The sequence below is a fragment of the Battus philenor genome, unplaced genomic scaffold, assembly GCF_028537555.1.
Source record: "Battus philenor isolate CCGP_79_NKW_IND1 unplaced genomic scaffold, ilBatPhil1.0.hap1 SCAF_7, whole genome shotgun sequence".
NCBI classification, from domain to species: domain Eukaryota; kingdom Metazoa; phylum Arthropoda; class Insecta; order Lepidoptera; family Papilionidae; genus Battus; species Battus philenor.
The window spans coordinates 6,406,668-6,429,767 of NW_027181737.1; the positions used below are offsets into that span (position 1 = coordinate 6,406,668).

The 23,100-nt window shown below is 32.4% G+C and overlaps 1 protein-coding gene across 5 annotated transcripts in view; it reads left to right on the forward strand.

Moving 5' to 3' along the window:
* The window catches only part of heph (polypyrimidine tract-binding protein 1 heph), a 404,307-nt gene that overhangs the window by 356,521 nt on the left and 24,686 nt on the right, over positions 1 to 23,100 (forward strand). For 4 of the 5 annotated variants that reach the window (XM_068774756.1, XM_068774755.1, XM_068774759.1 and 1 more), the window contains 5 exons: positions 1,752 to 1,853; positions 9,213 to 9,359; positions 13,962 to 14,108; positions 19,967 to 20,089; positions 22,315 to 22,441. In XM_068774756.1, coding sequence (XP_068630857.1) covers positions 1,752 to 1,853; positions 9,213 to 9,359; positions 13,962 to 14,108; positions 19,967 to 20,089; positions 22,315 to 22,441 — 646 coding nt within the window. The remainder of the gene's footprint in view (positions 1 to 1,751; positions 1,854 to 9,212; positions 9,360 to 13,961; positions 14,109 to 19,966; positions 20,090 to 22,314; positions 22,442 to 23,100) is intronic. The other variant, XM_068774757.1, reaches the window with a different exon arrangement.

A 23,100-nucleotide genomic window follows, 5' to 3' on the forward strand; every position in this document is an offset into this window, starting at 1 on the left:
ACAATGTGTATTGTTGAGGTTTCTAGTTCTAGCAGCCGCATTCGAAATGTACCATTTGTTATGAGAGTTTAGATTACTCTTCATTAACTTGAAAAATTATTAAAGAAACGAAAACAGCCTTATTTCCCAACACAATCTGCTATTTTAGTACAAAATTTTCATCCGCGTTGTTTCTTTGTTGTGAAAAATGTTATTTAATTTCAAGCAATTATTACACGCTCTCTCCGAAATTACTCTAAGGAATTGGTGCTCGTGTCGTTTTCATTCCAAAGAAAACGGTACCTTTTTCTACAATGAAAGGTTTAAGTCGTAAAATAGGATTCCCGCTGTTACCATAATCTATTTATTCTATTATGCAAATTGGTACAGAAGAATAATTCTAATATCTGTATGAGTTGCCGAAATTTCAATATTTCATTTGCTTTGAATCAGTAACGATAATATGAAAAAGCTACAACATTAAAATAGAAATAGACTTAAGATATTTAACCTGTTTCGCTTCAATACAAACAGTAGGTATATGTGAAATATAAGTGTTTCGTCGTTTTAGCCATAGACGTCCTCTGCAAGGCATAGGCTTCCGACAAAGATATCTACGAGGAGATGTACCATATCTGCCATGCTGGGCAGGCGGATTGGCTATGGAACGCCTATCCTCTAGATTCTTTGTTTGTAAGCAGTGACAATTGAATTACATATAAGACTGTATCTGGGGAATCAATCCCGTCACCTACGATTGCAAGTCTCTGTCCTCCACAGCTGGGCTAACACAGCTCACAAAATAGTTGTTATGATTTTTGAAACCAATCATTTCCAACTCATCTTTTAAGAGACAGGATAATTTAAAACTCCGTCAGTCTAAATCTTAATATAGCGTAACGAAATAATCGCAGTACCTTAAACTTCTCTTTCCCGCGAAAACGCCTAACGGATGACATGTGGATCTTATTAAGTCGACGGCATGACGGATGCCCAGGGTGTCACGTCGCCAGGTGCGGGAACGGCAATATTTACAAAAGCAACTCAAAACGTCCTTAGAGCAAGAGCGGTGTGTACAATGTCCTCAGCTATTTGTACATTTTACTCCATTACACGCGGTGATTTATATTTCAACCCGGTGCGTTTAACTGCTGGGGCCTGTCGTTTCCTCGTCTTAAAATTGAGATAGATCCACATAATGAAGCTTATCATGTGCTATCAAGTGGAACTTTTTTTTCCAATTATATCGATTTCATCATTATTACAAAATTACTATTTATTATAATTAGAAACATACATGTTTAAAAAGGATAGACAAACCTTTTTTTTTTCAACTCATAGTACTATTTTATCGCTATCAGCCGTAGGACATCCAGTGCTAAACATAGGTCATCTCGAATGAATGTTTCTATCATATGTTGATATCCCTTATGGATATCTGATAGAAACATTCGAAAGCGGCCTGCATCCAGCGTCTGTGGATCTTTACAAGGACTGTTCACCATCTGGATAGATGTCCTATGCTGCACTTACCGGTCCGTGGTCTCCACACCAAAACCTTAAGGATGCAGCAGCCATCTGTTCTGCGCGCTTTGTACTATTACCAGGGCCGTCTACAAAATAATGTACTTGCGCCAATTTCATGCACACTTTTTCAAAATTTGCTATACCATTATTATTAATACACTTGTGTGAACCATTTATGTCTAGTTTATGTTGTGATGTAGTTTCTTTTGACAATAAAGCATTCTATTTAAAACATTTTTTTGCAGAGGGGCTCCGACGAGCTTCTGTCGCAGAGTGGCGTCACCGTCATGGCGCCCGCCGCTCCACACCATGCAGACAACAACAACCAAGATTCCGCCGCCAAAAAGGTATAGTGGCATTCATTTTAAATTTTCTATCAAAAATTGGTATATAGTATTTTACCGATAAAACACTAAATATTACTGTAAAATATCAAATTGATAACTTTATTACAATTTCATCGAAATTCCAAAGAGCGATCTTCAACCAACTATAGGAGAATTAACCTTTTTTTCTAATTTTGTCCGCTTCATCAACTTTTCAATATTTACAATCTATTATAGCTACGAGTATTTACAATAAATAAATTTATGGATTAAGAAATTTCTCACCTCAAAACATAAAACTTTCGTATAAATACAATGCGGTTACGCTATACTCTAATCATTACATCATTCACATTGAATCATTAAGATACAACAAATTAAAATTTTAGGGTTTAAATGAACTTTTTTGTAATTATACCGATTGTTCCATGTTTGATGTAAAATCAATCGTAAATAGCTCACGCACATAATATATGAAAAAGGAATTAAATTAAAACATTTTTATGCTGAAATCACTGATTAATTACCCGTGGAGTTCATAATTCAGATAGTACCCAGTATTTATGCAGCATTTTTATAACCCCAAAACAAAGAGTTTAATCACTGTTATCTATAATTTGACTACAAAAAAATTATTATGGTTCATAACTTTTGGTAATACAATGTCTGCAGGAGCAAAAAATAAGCAATAATTAATAAAAAAAATTTAATAGGACGTACCATGCATTAATTAAAATATAATTAATACTACTAATACATTAATAAAAACATATGAGCTACATTTACAAACACCAAATTACAATAATTCTGATATGGTATTCTCAACAATTTTATTATAGCATTTTTGTTATAGTTTAAATATCAGTGAATTATTCAGTGTGTTTTAGGTTACGAACATTTTTCACGCACTATTTTTTACAATAACTATATTATGGTTTTAAATACAAGCTTAGATTTATATGATGTTATAAGTACAAACAGTTTTTATTTATTACCTTTAATATTTTGAATTTAATTTTATTCGATTATCCCCTATTAATCGATTTCGGTTTCCTTTTTTATTTGGTTTTTCATAATTTTTTCGTATTATATTATATTAATATAGCTTTTCATTCATTCAAAAGTGAAAATGAAAATCATGCAATAAAGATTTAAAATCAGTTTTTAAATATTTTTAAAAGTTAAATCTTAAAACGCAGTCAGTATACCTCAAAGAGCTTATTTTATTTTTGTTTTTTTTTTTTTAAATTTCATTACAGCTTAGGATAGAAGTATATTAAGTAAATAGCAACGTATTTGAATTATATTAAATCGCTGATAAATAAAAGTATTAGTGAATTGACGACACGTGCTTTAAACCGGTTGTAACTTAACGCCTGGAATTAAACTTTATTAGAATTTAATACAATCATTTTATTTCTACTAGATATTTTTTACTTTCACGTGATTCAATTGTAACAATTTAGAGTCTTCTAATACTTTACACGATGCTAGATAAATGCAATACAAATCTTAGCTTCTAACATTATGTACAGGAAAATTTGGATTGAGTCATTCTTATAACAGGAGCTCAGGCGAATCAGATACGTGAAACCGAAAAACGTTCCAAAATTATGCGGGTTTAATCTTTCTATTATTCAAGTAGACGACTTTTTAATATTTTTTTCTATTGTTGTTAAATTTAAAAAGTTTTTGTAGTTAGTAAAGAATCCTTATTATAACATATTGCAAATTTTCGTTTCGAAAAGAAAAGCAGCAGACCTGAGTGAACCTAGAAAAGAATGGTATGATGTCTACTTCATTTTATAATAACTTAGGAAATAAGAACATTTTGCTAAGAAAGTTCATACAAAAAGAAAGTACTGCCTTTCTTTCGTTATTTTTCTTTTTGCTGTCAAGGAGAATCAAGGCGCCCGTGTTAGTTTTGCCGACCATTTACTCTCACTTGTTCGGGCGCTCTGAAAAACCCGCCGCAGTAATCTTAATTACATTGTGATCTCGTTACAGCCCGGCCTTAATTCATAATTAAATAGAGTCGTGTCCCGGCATTGCTTATTTATTTGCTATAGGTTTTTATGGTTAAACGATTGTGTACACTTTTTTCGCTGCAAAAATTTAAACCGCTTTTTGCGACACCCTTTCTTCTTTGTCGCTGTGAATATTCATTTAGAATCCATCAGCGGAATGACGACTCGTTTTTAAGAGTATTTTTTTTATTTCCTTACTTTATTTGAGGGACACCTCGTGCTTTGGAAATATTAAAACAGGACTCGTTGTTCTTTTTGTCATGAAAATATTTTGTGAAACAGACAGTAAAACGTCAACTCTCGATTTTATAGCGGCTTGTTTTTATGTGTTTTAAATGCAATTTTCGTAAGTGGGTTGTTAACACTGGGCTTACTACCCAATATCACTAGAGAGCATCTGCGAAAACACACCAATAAACCTTCGTCCTCTATGGCCGAGTCATTAATGTCCAAATAAAGTAATTAATTGTGTTCTCCGCTTTTTCTCTCCATTTTCCTGACGTCGGTCCGTAAAAACGTAGAAAGCTGTATACAGTGAAGATCAATCAAATCAATGAATGCTTCCGAAGGCCCTCGAGTTTAGCGCTACTTAAGCATTTGCGAGTGTGTCTAATGAAATTGTGACTTCGTTAAATTAACTTGGCAAGTACTGTCTTGCGTTTGCCAAAATTTTAGGACTGCTTATTGGGACTGCGAGAGCGTGATAACTACAGCTATTATTATCCGGTTATATTCCTTTAATAGCGCACACGTTGCTTTACTATGTAACGTTGACACTTAAACATGTACCCTTTTATAATTCACACCACAAATCATTTTCAAACATTTAATATTAAACAAGGAAATGTTATTAATATTATATTATTAACGGAAAAAGTCAGGGTCCTAGTGATTCGGGGTAAGTAGTCTAAACCGATCTAAGCTGGTTCCGGTGACAAAAATAATAAAATGTTAGATCAGTTACTTTCCTGTTCTGTAAGCTAACTTTCAAAAATAATATTTATTACTACATCCGCTTTATAAATAGCACGACTTTTTCATTAATTTCGAAAGCCTTAATAGTCGATTACGGTTAATAATTTATTAACAAAATTCTACGGCGCTCCAATTAAAAGTTATCGCGGATCTAGCTACAGCGATTTCTGGTGTACCTAATAATAGTCTTGATATTTTAACAGCCTTAGTAACTTTTAAGGTTTGGTTCGAGTCACAAGCTAGATACATCCCAAATATTGTTATAATTAAACGGCATAAAATTAAAACTTATTTTTTACTCTCACTACCTATTTATCTGTCATAAAACAGATGGTGGTAAATTAGTGATTGTTTTCATTAACAAGTATTTTTATTGTATTAAATGCCAAACGCACCAATGTTGCTTACAAGTCAATTTACACATAATTTGCATCTAATAGTGTGTTCTGTACATATTACTGAACTTATTTCTAAAAATGGTGTATTTACCCACAATTAGCTTTGTGCTTATAGCCGAATTCCTCTTCAACATTGAATCATGTCCATATACGAACAAAAGTTACAAAGTACAGGGCATATTTTTTTTTATTTTTTTTTGTTTTTTTAATTAAAAAATAATCAGCTGATTAGCAAGTTAAAGTGGCAGTCGAAGGGCTACATGGCACGCAGAAAGAATGGCCGCTGGAGGTTCTAGTGTAGACATCACAGATCGGCAAGCGGTAGTGTATGATTGACACCAAGGTTGAAAGACGACATTGTTAAGTCCGTAGAAAGACGCTGGATGGAATAGGTTGCAAGCACCTTGTGCTTGCAACCTGTTTAATAGGAAAAGGAAATTTATCAAGAAGAGAGTCAGGAACGTGTCACAATCTTATTACTGGGAATGGTCATTATGCCCATGTAAATTTAACATTTATCAATTTCAGGAATTTTTAGTTAACAAACTCCTTCCTATATAGAAGATAGCAATTACAAATATGTTTGTATTATGTTAATTCCTGACACCTCAAACCGCCTGCCCCGCTAAGCTTCCTTTAATCGCACTCGCCCTACGAGCACTCGTCAAACTTTCACAAAGTTTCTCAGCTAGCAAACTCCTCTCTAAATCACAATTATTTCAGACGTAGTCGATACTTAGAGATTTTTTCATGAACTCAGCTGAGTATTTTATTGTATGCGTAATACATTTGTTCATCTTAGATTAAATGCTATCAAATTCACACAATTCGTATACCTTTTCACGCAACCCGTCTCATATTACACTTGAAACAAAGATCGAAAAAAAAAACCTTATATATAAATATGCTATTCGCCCTAAGTTATCCTCTCATATTTTAAATTAAACAAATTTTGTTCCTTTTTTATAAAAGATACATATAGAGAATACGTTTACTTATTTTTCATGTTTCTTTTATAGCAAATATGTTTCATTTTCTTTTAAATTTCGTCCTTTAAAAATGAATGAAATTTATATATAGACGTATATACGTATATATATAGAGTTGAAAGTAATTAAAAAAATATATTTTAATAATTAAAAAGGTATTCAGTTGTTACTGTTATTTTAGTACATATAGTGATCGCTCAAGAATATTTAAACGAAAAGAAAAAATTTAGCCCCATCTAAATAACATTAATAGCCAAACCTTCAACGCCAAATAATTGTTAAATAAACCTTATTTTTAACTATACTCTTTCATCGCATGTTACTTTTTATCAAATAAAAAAGAATTTAAAAATAAAACACATTGCAATCAATGTATTTTATGTATCTGCTCATAAAATATTAACGGAATTGATTTTCCAAATTCCCTAAGCGCCTTTCTAAGTCCATTTCTCATAAGTTCAGAGAGCCCTGACTGACCTTTAGGCAGGCCACAAGAAGCTTAAGCATACCTTACCTAAGTTTCGGAAATGTTTTTGTACAATACTTGTTATACTATCATTGATATTGTCAATTATTTTGTTATTGTTATTTTATAAATCTTTTATTTCTAATTTGTTGTTATTACATGTATAAAATTATTTTATTATTTTAATTAATAGAAATAAGTGGAATTCTTATGGTGATGACAGAGTGTCACTCTGTCAGTGACATTGATTCATAGAGGCGATGAACTGAATAATAGTATTTCAGTAAACACGGCCTGCGCGCTCATCAAGAAAATTGACCGATTCTGAAAAATCCTCGCAGAAAAATGTCACACAATATCACTTTTTTCTATTCCAGCACCCAAGACAAAATTTAATATTTATGGATGAAATGTGAGACGGAGCGAATGATTTAAAGTGTCTGATGTGGAAATCTCTCCTCGCAGATTTTCTGACCCAACGAAAGTAACGTTCTCTTTTACGTTTTACGTACCACTTGTTTTCCTTCGCGAGAAGAGAAAATATCCCAACGTACCTTAAAGGTGGACGAACGTGTTCTGCGATTTATTCCCCTCTTTAGCAATACGGTTCGAAAAAAAAATATTTTTTATTTATTTTGTTACAGAGATCTGATTCTTTTGATGTAGATTGTACAAGATTCGTATCGTTGGAAGACTGTTCCTCTTTGTATGTATTTATTTCCTCCTGTGACTTAAACTAATATGTATAATTTAAAAATTCTTTTAAACTTAACATTAGAATAAAAAATTATTAACAAAAAATAATCACAATTTTATTTTTTAATTTTATATGACATATTTATTAGTGTAAATTGAAAAACGGCATACTTTAGAGTATATAACTTAGTAAATTTGCCATATGTTTTCGCTGCATTATGTGTATAGTGGTGAAGTAAATTTGTACTACATATTACAAATACTAAATCGGTAATAATCAATCTATAAAAAGAAATACAAAGGGATATCTCTAGACGAGTACACAGTTCGTGTCTTACAGCGGTGGAGTTACTGCGTTAAAATGAAATATATTTCGTGAAACAAATGAGCAAGTATACATTATAGCTTAATATTAAGTCAGGGCAACCCCTTGCTCATTTCATTGCGTATTGTTACGCATATGTACTAATATATTAGATAAAAGTGATAGTAATAGAGGTAAGTAAATGATATTTCACGTGTTTATTATGTACATCGATGACCATAACGCACACTTGAAGAGTCCGTACTCGACTGTACTTCACATCAATTGCAAAAACTCACCGCGCTCGCTCTTTTCACCTCAATAGAAAGTGAAGTGTCATATAAAGCTACATTATATTCGGAGCCACGGTTCGGGCCAGTGCCGTAATCAAAAGGCTCTCCGGGGAACAATGGCGCCCACATCGGGCTCGGGACCGATAAGCCTCGGCAATTATACTACATCGACTTTTCAATTATCCAAGCGGCTCTTCCTCGCGTACAATACTAGCTTTATTTATGTATATTAGAGCGGTCACTTTGTTTTATGTTTAGACACGCGCTCAGACACGTGATTTTGTAGAAACAATAACAATTCTGTCTGTGACCGTAGCTTCGCGTCCATTTGCGTTGTATTACGGTCTTTGTGCACAGTTGTTGTATTTTCTAATCTCTCTGTTATCTTACATTAATTTTTAACACATTTCTCGACAATTTACTTTATATTATTTGTTTATGCTATCAACATTGTTACATTGTAAAATGAAAATTAATTAATTTGACAATAATGTGAATGTGATAAATTAATACCAATTAAAGTTAAATTAGAAAGAACTCTGTCTCATGTAGCGCATTGTCGCTTATTTGTGTAAAAAAGAATGACATAAGACAAGACAAGACACACTTAAAGTATGAATTTATGTTTGATAATTGACATTAGTATCATTCAAGCAGTTTTCGAGTTATCGTGTCTTGAAATGTCAAAATATCTTAATTGAAAATTTAATCAATTAAAACCTTTTCATACCTGTTAAAATCTATATGAAATGCATAATACTTCAGCAGAAAGATTTCAATAAATGAGATTTTATATGAGAACTGCGGTAGTGCGACGAATAGCTCAGGATGCCAGATAAATACAATTTGGCGGATGTCCCAAGATGACGGATTGTTTCTTCCGGACCCCCTTGATTGATGTTGAAAAAGATTTGACGTGTATACTACGTAAATGTATCTGAATTAGTTGGTTTGGATCCTGGAATTACACTTTTATTACGTTGTCTAGTATTTTCATTTTCGATATGCCGCTCGTAATAATTTTTTTAAATGAATTTAAAACAAGTTATTCTTTTAACTAAAATAAAAAATGATTATTTTCATGAAACGATTCTCATTACCCATACATTAAAAATTACCATGTAACTCCGATAATTTGGATTATTATTTTTTAAGATAAAATTGTGACTTTTTTACTTTAACAAAATAAAACTTTTTAGTTTTTAATATTTGAATATGTCTTCTTGGCACAGGTTAAACTGGAGCAGAATGTCGGGAAGCCTTCGCGCGTAATTCACATACGGAACATACCAAACGAGACCACAGAAGCGGAGATAATACAACTTGGCCTGCCCTTTGGTCGCGTCACTAACGTCCTTGTGCTTAAAGGCAAAAATCAGGTACATGTTACATTTTTTTATTATTTATAAACATAATAAAATTCTTCACTATGTAGCTCATTTTATGTATTACTTTGGCCTGAAATTTCCGTTCAGCAGCAGAATTGGAAAAAAATTAAGTGTTAAATAATTCAACAAGAACTGCTGCTCTAAAAATAAACGATATTATTACTCAGGAAGTTACGTATCGTAAAAGATCTTATTGCTGTTAAACTACCAAAGCGCAGGTGTATTTGAAAACTATATCATAACGTGATTAAGCGCTAAAGTTCTCTACAAAACTCTCCGACGTGTGTTAAAGTTACATTAATGTTTAATCTGCACATACCATTGTTTAGCACTAAATGAAAAAAAGTCGTTGTAATTTACGATTTTATTTTTTACTGGAAATAATTTAAATAAAAGCCTTATGTCGAAAAATTAATCAAATAATAAAGATCCGTAACAAATGAATATAACCTAAATGATATTATAGCTAATAAATGTACTAATAATAATTTAACGACACAATTACAATACAGTTTCCGCTACCTTGTAACAATAAGATTTTGAACTATGGTTAAACTTTTACTTACTGTATTTCTGCGTGTAAAGGAGACCTCACTAATAACTGGTAACCAAATAATACGCCTTATCTTTAGAACCAACATCTGTAATTTTTTTTATTGTTTTAATATTCGTTAATATGTACGGAGCTTAAAAGTCTATTTTTAGTTACTTACGACAAATGCGACGAACACGTACGTCCAAAATATCCTCAAAGTTGTTTTTCTTAAACAAACGTTGACTAATCTTATTAATAATTGGTTCGGTAAATTTAGTTAATTAAAAGTAAATCAAATAGAAAATTATATTTTACAACTCTACTGAATAATGATGAATTTAATTAGACTTTCTGTCAATAGAGTCACAAAAATCACTCACTCATAATGAAAAGGCTATTGTAATTTCGCGGACAATATATTATTAATACGAATAAATCGCTTTAAATTCGTTCGACAAAATATAACAAATCCGATTATTATACTCTCGTTCATTGTTTCCGTAAAATAACAGGTTATATGGATGTCATGCATATTGTGAATATCAGTCAATTTCAATTTCAAAAAAGCATCTGAAATAAAACTTTGAAAGGTTTTTTTCACATACGAACAAATACTTGTTATAGACCTATTTTGAATTGTCCAAGCTTAAACACAAGGCTTATCGTATTTTCTTATGTTGTATAAATAGGACGTCTAAATATTACCGCATTGGTTTAATTTATAAAATTTTACGTGAAATAACCATTGTTAATTACATATAACAAGTAGACATCGAGAATGTCCTCGTTTAACGCCAAGTCGACCCCGTAATAGAACTACTCCAGGCACAATGAAGCTAATGTTCGTGCCAGCCGGAAGGACAACAAGTGGGCGGTGTAATTTCGCCCGCAAATAGGCCGCCAACCGTTGCACCACCGGCCCTAACTTACTCATTTTCCCTTTTGTATTGCCTATAGCTTCGCTCAACACGAGATAACTGAAAGAGTTAGCGCAGTTGTGAGAGTTATAGTTGTATTACTAAACAGTTTTTTTTCAAGCTTTACAGCAAATATACTCGTACAACCACATCGCGTGTAATATATATCTTTTGAATTTAATTTCGTAATAAAATTTATTTTTTAAATTAAAATTTTAAATTAAATAAATTTTTTTTGCTTTTTAAAATTCTTGTCGCAATAAATGTCGGTAATAGTCATCGTTAAGAAATTAACCCAAAGATGAGATTTCATTGAAAATTACATTAGGTGAAAATCAAGGGTGCTGCGACGTCAAAAATAATTTTCAATTTGGGTCGAGGGGGCCTCAGCGGTAGTATATAGATGGAATCGTAACATCAACAGAAACTCAATAAGTGTAAACTTGTTTGATATTTTTATTACGAAAACATGGACATGTGCGACGATTTTAACCTTGGCCATACATATGTGTGTAAAATTGTTCACTGTGAAACAACAACATTAGTTCAAGAAAAGATCGAAAAAATGATAATATCACAGATAACAAGTAGTTAAATGGTAAGGTAATTTCAATCTCTATCTGAGCTCTTTAGTGCATAAGAATTGTTAAAGGGGGACGTCCGGTCGTTTCACTGCCTACTTAACGTTGGCGTAAGCCCAGGTACAAGGCATTGTGGAATTTATGAGTGTTAGCTGACAAATTAAAAATGAGTTAGTTTACAGCTGAGGGATAGAATAATAAAAAAGGAAATCTTATTACGAGAAGCTGTCGAGACGAATGGTGCGACAATGTTATCCCGTCTAATAAATAGCCAGTATGACATCCACCCCCGTACATAACTCGTCCTGAAGGAAAACAATCTCTCTTCCAACAAGAAAAACAAGTCGAATCCCTTTTTATGAACGGTCACAGCTCCTTGCTTGGTTTTTTGTTATGAAATTTTCCAAGTCTTTTCATTTGCGCGATAAAGATGCAATCCGCTCAGAGACGCTAAAGCGATTCCTATCCCGGCTGAATTTAATATATTTCTGACGTACATACATTTCAATGTTTCATACAAAATACAACATTTTAATATTACTTTCAAGTCAGACTTTAATATATAGAAGATGCAATTATTAATTAAATTTTTATGTTTTATTATATTAAATTAACTAATGAGCACGTCATGCAGACTGAAGTGCCACTAGTCCTTTGATGGGACTTATGAGGTTGACGAAAGTATTTGATGGTAACTGAAGCTGCGAGTCCAGTCACAAAGGCGCCATCTGCCGAGAGATGGGCAAACACTGATGTGAGTGGGTGCGGACAATCGCTCCACTCTCGGTGATTAAAACGAAAGAGGCGTTGACACTATATTACGATCGACGCTCGCGTGACAGCGACGCTTCCATTAATTTGTGCGCGACCTCGTCCGGGATAAAATTTCGATTAATGAGCAAACTGATATTCTACAGAAACAAAATAATTTCTAAATTAGAACATACGGCACAATCCCACCATTTAATACAAAAAAATAAATCCATCCAAAAAGTATATAATCTTGTATGGTTACTCAATTCATTTACAAGACTTGTCTTACTCGCGTAGTGATCGCGGTTTGCGGCAAAGGTAGACCAGTCCATTTAAATTACCCGTTCCACTCGCTTTTCACCACTAGCTATTTGTTTTTTAATTAGCAGCAGACAAATTCTATTTAATTTGCGGCTTGCTACACCTCGGCTCGGTGTATTTTGTACGTTGGTCAGCCATGTTCAAATGCCAAAAGCAGAAGCTTGCGGTCGGAACACACATGAAATAGAACACGGCTACGTTAAATGTTTCCTCTAAAATCGGTAAAATCATACAGCATTTAGAAATTAATGTAGGTTTCGCAGGATCAGAGCTCTGTTGTTGAGGTACGGGGATTATGTATGGTCAGGCTGGTCGGAGCCGATTAATTGTGCTCCATTATAACAGCAAACGCAAAACATTGTTGCGTACAACCTCTACGGAAATTCGTAGTTATGTGCGCAGCCAGAATTGTTATTTGAACCGATAGATATGTAACTTTTATTGTGTTAATAAAATGTATTGTGCATTGCCGGTCCATCGTTTAAATTATTTAGAATTTTTATATTCGTTCAAAATACAAATCACTGCACGAATAAGTAAACTAATGTGATTTGCCAACGTAACTTAATTTGCTGAACTTACCTTACAAAACAAACACTTTTTAATAGGTTAACGTTTCAATTATTACATTATAACACAAAGCTATAGCATGAAACAACACTAAAAATATACTTCTGTCAATTAACCTGGACCATCCCATCCATCCTAGACGCGAATAAAATATATGGGTACGACAAATTGAGACCGAAACCTCTCGACGGGCCATCTTTCATTCACATATATTTTATTCCTAACTTTGGTATACTTGTCTACATCAGATAGTTATCGTTATACTCCTACTTAGTATTGAATTTATCCCTACTTCTGTTTTCAATAGTTTCAATCATAAGTATTTAGATAAAAAAAATTTAAAACTCCAAAATTCTTATTATCTTTATTCAAATACATACGCTTTTGAATCATCGATTATTTCATCACTATAGGTATTATACTTACCTACCACCGGCTCGGATTGATAATTTATATATAAATAGAGCCGGCCAAATACTCAAGAGCTGCACTTTTTAAATTAATATTAACATTTTTTTATGTTATAATGATAACTATGTAAATGAATCAACATGCCATTTCAATCGGATATTAACTTTCAAATGAAATCTTCTTAAAGTGCCATCTTACGGAGGTCGGTCGGATCGGTCTAAATATTTAGGAAGATTGTCGATTACATAGGAGTGTAAGGTTAACAGATTGTACTTTATATATGCCAGAATGCTACAAATAGCATTAATCTGATAATATACTTTTAATTTTAGATTTGAAACTAAAAAAGAAAAAAGGTCTGAGATAACCTTTGGACGAGGGAACCGAATATTTTCTCGTCTCGTGTAACTATATAATGTTATGTCAATTTAATAACAATTTCGTTGATGTTATATAAGCACATGTGCCTTTGGAATTTTTATCATAATTTCTCTTCTTTAAACAGGCATTCCTTGAGATGGCGGAGGAGATATCTGCGGTGGCAATGGTCGCGTACTTCGGCGGCTGTGTGGCCCAACTCCGCGGACGCGCCGTGTACGTCCAGTTCTCTAACCACAAGGAGCTCAAAACCGATCAGACGCATAGCAACGCTGTAAGTATCATAGGATATTGTCACGCAGGGTACAACAGTTTCATCAAAATTGCTCTTTTATAACTTTTTATAACCTTACTAATACAAACAGGTATACTATAGTTTTTTATTTTAATTATTTTGTTTGCAAAGCATAAAGTTTTATTTCTACATAGGTATTTTATTAAATAGGTGTAAAACCTTTTGAGAAGTGAATGAATAGTTCATTAGCTGTTCATCTAAATAGCATACACCCACCTAAAAATCAATGATTTCACAAATAATATATAACAATATGATTTTGTTATATTCCCATTGGTAAAAAAAAGCGTACGATTGAAACATTTTCCATGAGTGCTTTTAATTAATTATATTTTATTATTTATAAATGATATTAATAACAATATATAAAATATTTAAAACAAGCCTGCAGTAGGAGTCTATATAGGAATGAATACATATTCAATCTTAACAAGGTTACGTATGAATACAAATGTCGTGTATTCACCGATTTTATACCGTAAAAGGCCTAAATTGTACATCGTTATTATTCTTTTATATTCAGTGAAAAACTTCGATTCGGTTCGCTTGGAGCCTACATTCATAACAATTACAAAACGATTGTTCAATTAGCGCGTTATATTTACGAGTGAATTGTTGGTCGGTATAAGCGACATTAAGGCCGTTATTGGTTGCGATTGCTACGTAAGCTCTTTGTTTACTTTTTATTTAAAATTTTTGAGTTAACTTAATGGCTACCTTTATTTCCCTAGAGCCTCTTTGTCGCGCATTATTTGCTAAATCAGTTTTTTTTTTCACCTCCACTTCTGATATAGCTAATGATGATAAAAAGGACTTATGTCACGTTTCAAAGTCCGAATAAATCTTAAAATATTTTTGAAATAAGTCCAATCATATTAGTTAATATTAATTCATAGTTTTTTTTTCAAAGTTTTATTTTTGTAACATATAAAATTAAATGAATTAATTTAGTTCACAACGCAGATTAAATTTTAAAATATTGTACTTTATTAAATTATAATAAAACTTATAAATAAAATTACGTCTTAGGCGTTTACCCTAAAATGGTTATTTACCGCGTTCAAGTCGTTTCACGTCTTTTCTTCTCAATCGAATAGTTTCCAAATTTAAAACCGAATCAACAAACCTTTAAGTCCTGTTAACCATCACTTTTCCTGTGATAATTTGCTTAGCTTTTATTAATTCAACAAAACAAATTATTGAACAGACATTTATTTCTAGTAGACCTTTATCGTTCATAAGTGTTTAAAACGAGTAGCGGGTATTATTTTTCAGAATTTTAGCATTTCACTACTTTAATACAGAAATTTAGAGGAAGGAGCATTAAGACTTAAAACTTTTAAATTTTTGTATTATAATACAATTGGTTAATATGATTTATTGAATATTTATCCTAAAGATATCGGTTGAATTTTGCAACTATAATTATAAACATCAATAATTTAAAAAAAAAAATTAACCATCTGTTGCTTTAATATACGTTACACAACACGCACGTACATATATATACATACATATGTATGTATGTATATGTATAGACACACACATATATATGTATATATATACATACATGTTTGTATATTGCGCTTGCCGCATCAGGCGACATCCCGTGATTATGTAATTGGTCCACCTAGTGGGCCTACCCACGCCGCCACGTATATATTTAATATATTAAAATAGAAGCTTTCATTGTATTATTTTTATAAATAATAATCTTACATTATTAAAATAACTGCCAATGATTTGTTATTCCTTTTGATTCATAAAATCTTCACTTAATATCTCAAAGGACTTAATACAGATGTTAATCAGCTTTTAAACATCATTAAAATGTATACATTCGTGGTGTTTAAATGTTCCAGAATCGTACAATATTATCTCATGTTCTTGTTTATTAATCAGCGGTTTAATAGATGTTTGATCTAATTGTCAACAAAGCAAACAGGCAAGGGAGTAAACACAATGGCTAATTAATGTAATGATTAAACTCGAAACGGATGGCGCTGGGCGTTTATTATCTATCTGTTAACGAATCTGTGCTTACAATAGGGAGTCTTTCAATTCGTAGGTCGCCGTACGTACAGCGGTTTAACAACTAACTTTTGTTCGTGATCGCTTACAAAAAATTTCTTTTCTATAAAATACATTTAAATGTTCAATATTAAAAAGGTGTATAAGTTTGCCATAAGACTGTCCCAAATTTTTATCGTCATTATAAAGCCGTATGTGTCAATCGCTTGACGTAAGCCTTCCCCATGTATTTCCGATAAGAAATTTTCCACTCCAGAACCTTAAGGCTTAACGTTACGCTTGCGAAATGTATGAAATAATGTTTGATTGCACAAAGTTATTGTACGCAAACAATAAAAAATGTGTAATATTACATATACCTTTACTTTTACAATAAAGGACTCTCGTAAAAATCTGCTGCAAAGTGTTTGTGTCCTAAAATAAAGGTAATAGATGGGTAAATAAATTATAAAAATTCAAGCATAAAAACATAATTTTTGACCATTTGCACTGATAGTTAAACTAGATTAGCAAAATATGTAATTTTATTTAATTATACCGGCTACAGAAATTTTATTAAAATGTCTATTCATAAAGAGGCTGATGTTTTGAAGTCTCCTGTCACCCTCACTTCCTTCGAACACTCAACGATCCTTCATAATGATTTGACTGCTGCACTGTCACAGTCCGATTCTGAATACCTTTTACGTAAATTAAATTTTATACATTTAATAAACAAAATGTACAATTATTTCTTTGAATTTAGATATTTATAGTACGATAAATAAAGAAAATAATTAATTTTCAATGCCATTTTCGTTTTTTAATTTAAATCTCGAGATAAATTTATAATATCTAAAGTATAGAAAATCGAAAAGTATAATAGTAGTAGTACATAAAATCAAAAAGTATTTATAAAATCGTAATTTAACTTGTACGTAATAATAATTTGGTAAGAAAGTTTTGCAATCTCTGTATCGCCTTTGTAAAACTTATAATAAGGAATTTTAGCAAAATACAGAGGCATCGTTATCGTCACATGTTCTTGGAATTATTTTCCTTAACTTTCATATAAAAATTTTTTATAACAGTATTACTTTTTTATAAACATCAACCTTGTATTCATAAAATTAACGAACATTTTTTAACGGTAAAATGTATTATAATAGCCTAACATAGCTTCATTGACTTCAGAAAATGACTGATTTATACTAATTAGTTCTTCGATATCTCGTATTCTTAGCCTCTTGTAATTGTCACCGACGGTGTAGAAAAAAATTTAAAAAGTAATTTATATCCTATTTCTCACACATTTTGCAAAGCTGGAGAGCATTTTAGATAGTTAGTGAATCGTTATAACATATTATGATTAAAAACTTAACTGAATAAAGTCGGTCTATCGAGGACCAATGCATTTTAAAGAATTTGCACTGAAAGCGAGGCTTTGATCAATCATGCGACGGAAAAGGTTTTTGTGGTCGCTGAATAGAACTTTCGGATGGCGGAGTTATTTTGTCGCGTCGACGTCGCCCGAACGTCTGCCAGTGGTCGCGGTGAAAGATTGCACGTCCCGCGAATAGGTCCCTTTTAAATAACTCGCAGAGTTCGGCGGGCTACTTAGCTTCGTTGACTTGAAAATATTTTTAAGAAATCCGGCGACCGAACTACTTCGTTAAACTAGAATGGTTTGCTTCTTATCAGACTTCAATGGAGGAATATGTTATTTACTTACATGTTGAATTTATGTTTTACTTTATCTAGTAAAATAAAAATATTTAGTTATAATTTTCGTAACATTTATTTAGCTACAGTAAAATTTTAAATATTTGTAAGGATTATTTCATACTAATAAAATTATCTTTCATGGTTTTCATGCTGGTACGTAATAATCGTGATTTTTTTTTGAAACATTGCCTAAAGAATTTTCGTGATAAATGTTAACTTACATTTTTTTTTTCGTATGGTTAAGATATCTTGCATCTATATAAATGCTCTTTTTTGGTTTACGAGTAATTGCGATGTAATATTGAAATGACACTGATCGCACTTCTAAAAGAAAGAAGATAAATAAAAACACTTTACTCTTATATATTATTTATTACTAATACTGTTTTGTGGACTCCTACATATAAATGTCTTTTATACTAATATTGAGATAAAACCTTTAAAGCTTAGTAAACCTTAAACTGACTATAGCATTTCTTAGTTTAATAGGTCATACAAAAGCCAAAGAATCCGAGAAAAAAGAGAAAGAAAGTGAAGGCAAGTCACAGCGAATTTGTAACGGGGCCTTTGCCGTCGATGGCATCGGGCTTACCATGACACGGTTAAAGCCTTATTTTTGTGTCCGGCCCCCGCGCTTGGCAGCAGCCCGTCGCACAAAGCCATGTGAAAATAAAGGATCAAAGAGTGCCGCGCACGTAACCCTCCTTCAACGGCATTCGTTTTGCTAGCATAGCGTTACTTTTTGTGTTACTTCACGCGTTAAACATGTTTCAACACGCGCAATGTTTTCGTAAAAAGTGCTTTGTGATGTTGCTGGTACGGCAGCTGTCACTCAGTTGCATTTTCATTAAAATTGTAACCTGTGCCCTGTATTGACACCTCTCTGAGATATTTGGCGCCGGTGATATCGCAAAATGGATTAAATTCTATGGATACGATGATATCGGCATTGTTTTTAAATATAAACATATATTTATTTGAATGTTATAACAGATTTTTTTAATTTATCATAAAAGTAAAAAACTAACTAACAAAATTCAATGCAACTTTGTGAGAGCATTAAAAATATTAGGGTACATTGGGTCTTTGTGTTTGTGTAACCACAATTTTTCCTCTCAAACAAAGCAATGTACTTTAAACACAAAGATAAGCGCGCTATGTTGTCACCTCATAAATTTTATAATACACGTGTCCAATTTTTCAAAGTTCTTTATTTCACAAAAGCGTTACTTCAGAGCCGCTCGTGTCTCCGAAGTCTCCGCACCCCTGTTTCTGTCACAACAAAGTGCCGGATTCTCGAATGATACGAAATAAGTTTACGAAGGGCCTTTGTCTGATGCGGTCAATGTGATGTTATCTGTTGGTCTAGGGACACTCGTGGATGGTTCATGCGTGCATGAGATAACTTTCTTTTACCGTATTACGCACGCTCTATTGTTCCACGGCTTTAGAAAAATAGACGACGCATTTATTTTTTCATAAACGTACATAATTGTCCTCAAGTTATGGTCTAAAATAATTAATAATATTCTATTCTATCATATCAAGTTAAATGATTTAATTTTTGAGTCTTATTAATTTTTATTGTAGCCGAACCTTTAGAGAGAATACTTCTCTCCTCCTCTCTGTTCACGCTGATGTGCGTTACCTTGACGTGCAGAGCTCCCCAACGCCATAGACTGAACGTCTTCTCAATAACTGCAATCGATTCGTTTTTAATTCATGCATCAAGAATTATAATATCTTACTTGCTAAAAAGTAAACAAACTAAGTTTTATATCTTCAATCAACAAACACTCTTGAATGTCTTATAAAATTTATTACAAATTCTTACCTGTATTTATTTTTTAGTTGAGCCATCAATAAAATATATTTATGCTTCTATTAGATATCACATTTTTAATTTTAGGTCTAAGCTTTTAAAAAGTCTAAGATATCTTATGAAACTTTATTATGTACGCGTACACTTAGACCCATGAAGGATTGGTTAACTTTCTGAAGACGAAACATAAGTGTTACGCGTTAATTGCTGTTTCTTGTATTTATTTTGTGTCTATGCTAGTAAATAAGGCGGAGTGAATTAATTGAAACTACTATTGTTGCAGTCGGCATCTGCTCAGGCGGCTCTGCAAGCGGCTCAGGTAATATCGAACAGCGCGGGAGCAGCCCTGGTGGCTGGGGCCGGCGCTGCTCTACAACCTGCTAATGGAGGAACCGAAATTCAGGTAATAATTACAAATACTTACAGTGCTACCGAAACCACTGTACCACGTTTTGTAAAAGTACAATGAAGTGGGGCAGAGGAAAAAATCATGAACGATGTCGCCGCAAACGTTGACAGCCTACTGATGGAAAAGAGCGGCCGATACTCCACTATACTCCACTATACTCGATTTCGCCGCGCACATATTTAAAACGCGGTACATGGGTTTACATAACACTATAATATATATATATATATATATATATATATATATATATATATATATATATATATATATATATATATATATATATGTATATATTATAAAATATTTATTTATGAGTTTGACGGTATAATTTAAAATGACTTGCAGTGATGTTAAAATTAAAAATAAATGTCTTATGTTTGTTTAAATCTTTCCCTGTCAGGAACATTAGTTTATTTTAAAATGTTTTTGTCTATATATGTATATACACAATGTGATATTTGCACAATTTCTGTTGTTAACATATTTGTTAACGACATAGACTAACTAAATAGCAAAGCCGTTTACTGAACCACCTGAAACATTACAAACCAAAACTACAAATCAGCTTTAGTATCCCCGGCGACTAACCGGAGGAAGTAATATACGTAATACCTACCCAAGTCTGCCTATAGAGACCACAAACAACCCTCAATGCACGAAGTCCGACTCAGGACATAAGCTCAAATCTTACATTATTTAAATGTCTGATGCTTTGTAAAACTTTTTCAAACAATATTGACAGAAGGGTAATTATGGCTACTGGGTATTTTTAAAAAAAAGGTTTACATTATAGATCTTGTAACAGACAAAAAATATTTTTTCTACCGCTAAATAGTATAGGGGGAAGGGGGGCAACCCACAGTTCGCGAGCCACATGCTCTTTGAAGGATTATTCGCGACTCCCGATAAATGTTCCCTAGATTTCTTTTGGTTTTCGTTATATTAAAAATAATTTAGTTTAAAAATTCTTTTAAGTTACTTACAATTAATGTCAAATATTACAAATAGATAGACATTTATTTATAAATAATCTAATAAAATAGTAAGGAAGTAACAATTAGGTATTGGTAATATAGACAAAAAATAAAATTATGAATTAGCGAAATGGTAAGAAGTAAAAATGGTCAATATGGTCTTTAACTGAATCTTTGAAACGAATACACATATTTCGTAATATTATTTATATGGTTTTCAATAAACATAATTTCTGTAAAAAGAATAATGCCTCTATTGCATACCTTTTAAACACGTATATATTTGCGGCACCGGAAAAAAACATCTAAAAATGGCTCAGACTACCAAGGAGCTTGTCCACCCCGTGTATAGTGTACGCGTTGCCTAACTTGTTGTTTATGATTTAAAATTTTTGCACTCTTGTTATTATTTTTTACTATTTAGACTATTAATTAATATTATTTGTATTATTAATTATTATTGCAGAAAAAAATAAATGACGAAAAAAAGTAGTTATTGCCAGCACCTTTCTCTTTCAAAGCCTTGGTGTAATTTCCGCAGCCGAAAATAGTATGGAAATATTACTGTATTCTTTTTTAAAGATTTTGACTAATGAAATGACCAGTGATTATATTCAACTGTCCGAAAACATCTTTTGTCTCTGTGCTTCACTGAATTTTGTACTTCAAAATCCTAGATTTTTTCCGTATTATTGCACAAAAATAATTATTTATTCAAAACTATATATAAAATATTCAACGTTAATTCCTTCTTATTATTAAGGATTACATATTGATGTGATTCTAAATCTCTTAGCAGCCGGTGTAATTGCAGCGGAATATTAAATTGGCATCAAGACTGCAATTTGCTACATCTAAATAACCTGGATAGGTCATGAGAGGTCAAGTGTCAAATTAAGTTTAGGAAATTAACAAAATTATTTCTCAGAAATATCATCAAATTTTGTGAAATAATACGTTACGTATTTTGCCAATATTTGATAATTGAAACTGTTTCTTCACAAAAGAAAGCTAACTTCTTTATTATTACTTTTTTTTTATTTAATACCTTTACCGTCTACACTCATAAAACTTACATATTAAAAATAATGTTCCATATTACTAGCATTGTTAAAATAGTCTTTATGTAAAAAAGCCTTTCCTGGCGGTTACGCATCGCTCACGATGTAACAAGGGATAAGTTTCATCTTGTTTTAGTTGATTGCTATAGTTTATTTCGTAGACTAAAATTGCATGTTTTTACAGGGCGGCCCCAATACGGTGCTTCGGGTGATTATAGAACACATGCTGTATCCGATCGTGCTGGACGTACTATATTCCATATTCCAGCGGTACGGAAAAGTACTGAAAATTGTCACATTCACCAAAAACAGTAAGTGTTTTAAATTCATTTATACTCTTGTAAGTGATCGCTTTTTATTTATGTTGGTGTGGTTTTTCTCTAGTAGGTCAATACGAAAAAAATTGGAATGAAGAGCATAGTGGTGTAAAATAACTGTAAAGTTGTATTTATTATATTAAAAGTGCACCTAACAAATATATTGCAGAACCCCTGACCCTTTCACAGTTATGCATCGTTTATCCTTCCCCGTAATACAGTGCGTAAAGCAACTATTAATAAATCGAATGCAGATAGACTATAAAATTAAATTTCTGCCCCCGCGCGTCTATGTTATAGTGATGGATTTACCAAACAACACAGGGCCGGAATCCAAGGGCCCAATCCGTTTAAAATTTAAATCGTACCCTCATGCATATCCTAAATAAATCCGGTGGCAGGCAGGTACGTAAGTACATATTTGATAAGCTGCGGGCTCCGACCGCCTCGCACAGCCAGCTAATTATAAAGTTAGTTTAAAAACCATAATGAAATCTACGCATTTCCGAAGCGCAGCGAACGTTTTACGTACCAGGCACCACTCAATTCTTTTTACATATTAATGCGAACAACTCCACCGAAACACCTCCAAACAAAAGTTTACCGAGTAGAAAGTGAAGAGGAGCGCCCCGTTTACTGTCTCAATCGAACCC